We start from the raw sequence: 3,086 nt of genomic DNA, 5'->3' as shown, positions 1-3,086 counted from the left end.
TTCAAATGTATACGTAAAACTTTAATCTTGATTCAATCCTATAAATTTAAAAAAATAAATACATCAATTTATCTTCAACGTACTCAAACGTATCTCTTCCTACTGCATTGACAACAATAAACATACCAGTCGAGCAATCCTACTTATTTAGAAGTCATTACAATTGCTTGAAGTACAAATATTTTTTCCTATTATTAGCAATAATCTACATAAATAAAAATCTAAAATTTTCACAAATTTCTATTTATAAATTAAAATTTCCTACTAAGAGTATACCAACTCATTAAACAACCCATCATATAAAAAGCCTCCACAATTCCAAATCCTATATCTTGCATTTGCATGTATTTGATCACATTTTTTCCCCTTCGTCTTAACCAAATTCCCATTTCAAATTTCCTTCCTTCATTGATTTTTATGTGTTTTTTTTTTTTAAATCTCTCTGCAACATATAACAGTTAAAGCTTCAACCTTTATACCCAAATACAAGATTTTGATTTTAAAAAGGCATCAGTCTTTGTTCTTTTGTGTATAAATCACGAGATTTGTTTGGTTTCTAAGAAAATATTTTATTCCTGTTTGGAAGATTTTCTTCACCATTTTAAAGGGTGTCTCTGTTTTTCTTTCTTTCGTTTTATCTACCAATCAAGTGGTTTTGAAATTTTGATTTAAAGAGTTGCCCAATTGGATACGCAATCGTTGACGCTCTATAAAGTCTTAATTTCACCTCTTCGTTTCATTTTCCCGAGAAAATGTTGGACTTGACGGAAAATCCCAAGTTGGTAAGTATAATTTCTCTGGGTTTTCTTCATTTTTTTCCCGCTTATTTACTGTTCAATAGGTTTTTGTTTTCATCATCATAATCAATCGTTTCATTTCTAATATAAATCCTTGAAAAAAATTTATCTTCGAATTTGGGGATAGGATTTGGCATCTTCCAATGAGATTTCAACACAAAAAATCTCAGTTTCGGATCATATAAGTGGGTTTCAATACACAGCTGATAAACCTGATAGCTTTGTTATCGACATGGATAGTTTCTCTCATGGAGGACTCAATAAAGAAATCAATCAAAACCCAAGAATCACAGTAAGTTTACTTTCTTTCTTTTTTCTGGGAAAATTTTCAAAACTGTATTTCTGAATTACACGTGTTTACAACTCAATAACACTGTTCATGCATGTGTGAAAATTTCAGTTTTTTTTTTTTAAATAATTTGCAGAAAAGCCTTTCTCGTAAAGGGTCTATGAGAGGGGACAAGAAGATTATAACTTCAAATTGTACAAATTCTAATGATAAAGACTTTTTTGTTGCCACTTCACCTAAAGGTACAAACTTTTAGCATTAATTGCTTAGGTGTTACCATTTGCTGGGTTTTTTTTAACTTTTCCCAGTAAAATTTTCCCAGAAAATTAAAAAAAAAAAGGGAAATTTTGGCTATGTTATCAGTTTCCTAGTTAAATTCCTTGAATCGTTTAAATCTAACTTGTTAACAATAGGGTAGCTCTTAGGTAGTATTTAGCTAAGTTACTCAGAATTAAGCCTTTTTGCCGGATTGGGTTTTTTCCGGCTATATTTCCTAGCCCGTTTTCCGTCGAATATGTGTCGAAAACATGTACTCCGAACTAAATGAAGAACCGGAGCAATATAAGTATTTAGGGGGTAAAAGTATCATGGAGGCTCTTGTCCAGTCGGATTGCATTGTCCAGATAAATTAGTCCCTATACGTTAAAAATTCCATCCATCTCTACGGTTGAGAATTAATCCTTGTTCTTACATATAAGGACTATTTTGCTCATTTTTTGAGTAGAAGGGGCAAAATTTAATCTAATTTCTAATACAGGGGCTTTCATGGTATTTTTACCGTATTTAGGGGTACCTGAATTTAAGTAATGCTGGTGCTTGGTGTTTAGTAAGCTATTGTCCTTTTCATTGATGTTCTTTGTCTTTGATTCATGTTTTCAATGTTTTCTTGCAACTTTTTGTGGTAAAAATTGCCTTTTAGTCTCCATAGTTTTAACTATTTTCTTCGATTTGGCGTCGAGTGATCGGATTGCAACTTCTCTGGTAGGGTCTAACACGGTTGAAAAGCCAACAACGGTCTCTGTAGGGTCTACCGATCGGACCAACAATCCACAAGTTCATCATCAGATCACCATTACAACCGGCAATATCAAAGCTCCCCCTGACAGCAGATTCAGTCTACTACGGAGAAGCAATTCCCGACGGTCTTCTTCCCCATGGGTACTCGATCCCAAGAGGATTCTCTTTCTCTTTGCCACCTTGTAAGTTTTCCAAAACCTATCATGTACAATTTCTATTTCAACAACTTCAATTTATTGAAACCAAAACTTTGCCGGGTTTTCCAACAGGTCGAGTATGGGAACGATTTTGTTGATATATTTCACATTGTCAATCGGCAAAACCGATGGAGACGAGAATGCTTTCGATTAGCTCATAGTCAGAACTATACACACCACCAACTTATTTGCTAATAGCAATACATCGCAACATAACATACAACACGGCGAGAAACCGAAATTGAAACCAACACGAGTGGTTGATAACGAGGCTCGTTTGAAGAAAAAAAGGAGGAGGAATGTAAAAAGCTTATTATCAACCATTGCATTAAAGGTAGCAACAAATCTAGAAGAAGTTGCCAAAGCTTTCTTTTAGGCTCTTAGAGAAAAAAATTGGAGATGAGTACAAGTACATACTTCATTGTGACAAAGATGGAATTTTCCCTTTTTAATGTATGTATGTATGTATGTAAGAGATGAAAAGAACATGATATGTTTTTAATATTTTTTTGTGCTTCATAGTTTATGTATCCTTAGTTGACATATGAAATGGAGGATTTATACCATCTGCTGATACTCTTAACCTTTACTTCTCTACCTTCATGCCATTCCTCCGTCAACCACCCTTATCTCCACTGAGACGTGTTTAAATTGTAAATTTTTTTTTTGTCTAAAATGATAATTGATTATTAGACTCGATGTAAAATTTTAGGCCTATTTTTTTTAAAAATAGGTCTAAAATTTTGTCCAAACTCTATTCAATTTAAAAATGTTGAATCTGATTTT

At 33.1% G+C, this 3,086-nt stretch overlaps 1 protein-coding gene across 2 annotated transcripts; it reads left to right on the top strand.

Annotated features, from left to right (window-relative positions):
• Positions 1–277: 277 nt before the first annotated feature.
• On the top strand, positions 278–2,883 carry LOC108481075 (uncharacterized). 2 transcript variants are annotated; one of them, XM_017784248.2, is made up of 5 exons: positions 278–782; positions 925–1,089; positions 1,223–1,328; positions 2,111–2,285; positions 2,373–2,883. In XM_017784248.2, exons 1-5 carry the CDS (start codon positions 753–755, stop codon positions 2,452–2,454), a joined length of 558 nt encoding a protein of 185 aa, XP_017639737.1. In that variant the 5' UTR covers positions 278–752; the 3' UTR covers positions 2,455–2,883. The 2 variants fall into 2 exon arrangements, with proteins under 2 accessions (XP_017639737.1, XP_017639736.1); XM_017784247.2 differs by having other exon boundaries at positions 2,072–2,285.
• Positions 2,884–3,086: the final 203 nt, after the last annotated feature.

Source organism: Gossypium arboreum, chromosome 6 (assembly GCF_025698485.1).
Source record: "Gossypium arboreum isolate Shixiya-1 chromosome 6, ASM2569848v2, whole genome shotgun sequence".
NCBI lineage: Eukaryota > Viridiplantae > Streptophyta > Magnoliopsida > Malvales > Malvaceae > Gossypium > Gossypium arboreum.
Note: the sequence above shows the minus strand (reverse complement) of the source record. Positions and strands in the feature narration are given on the sequence as shown.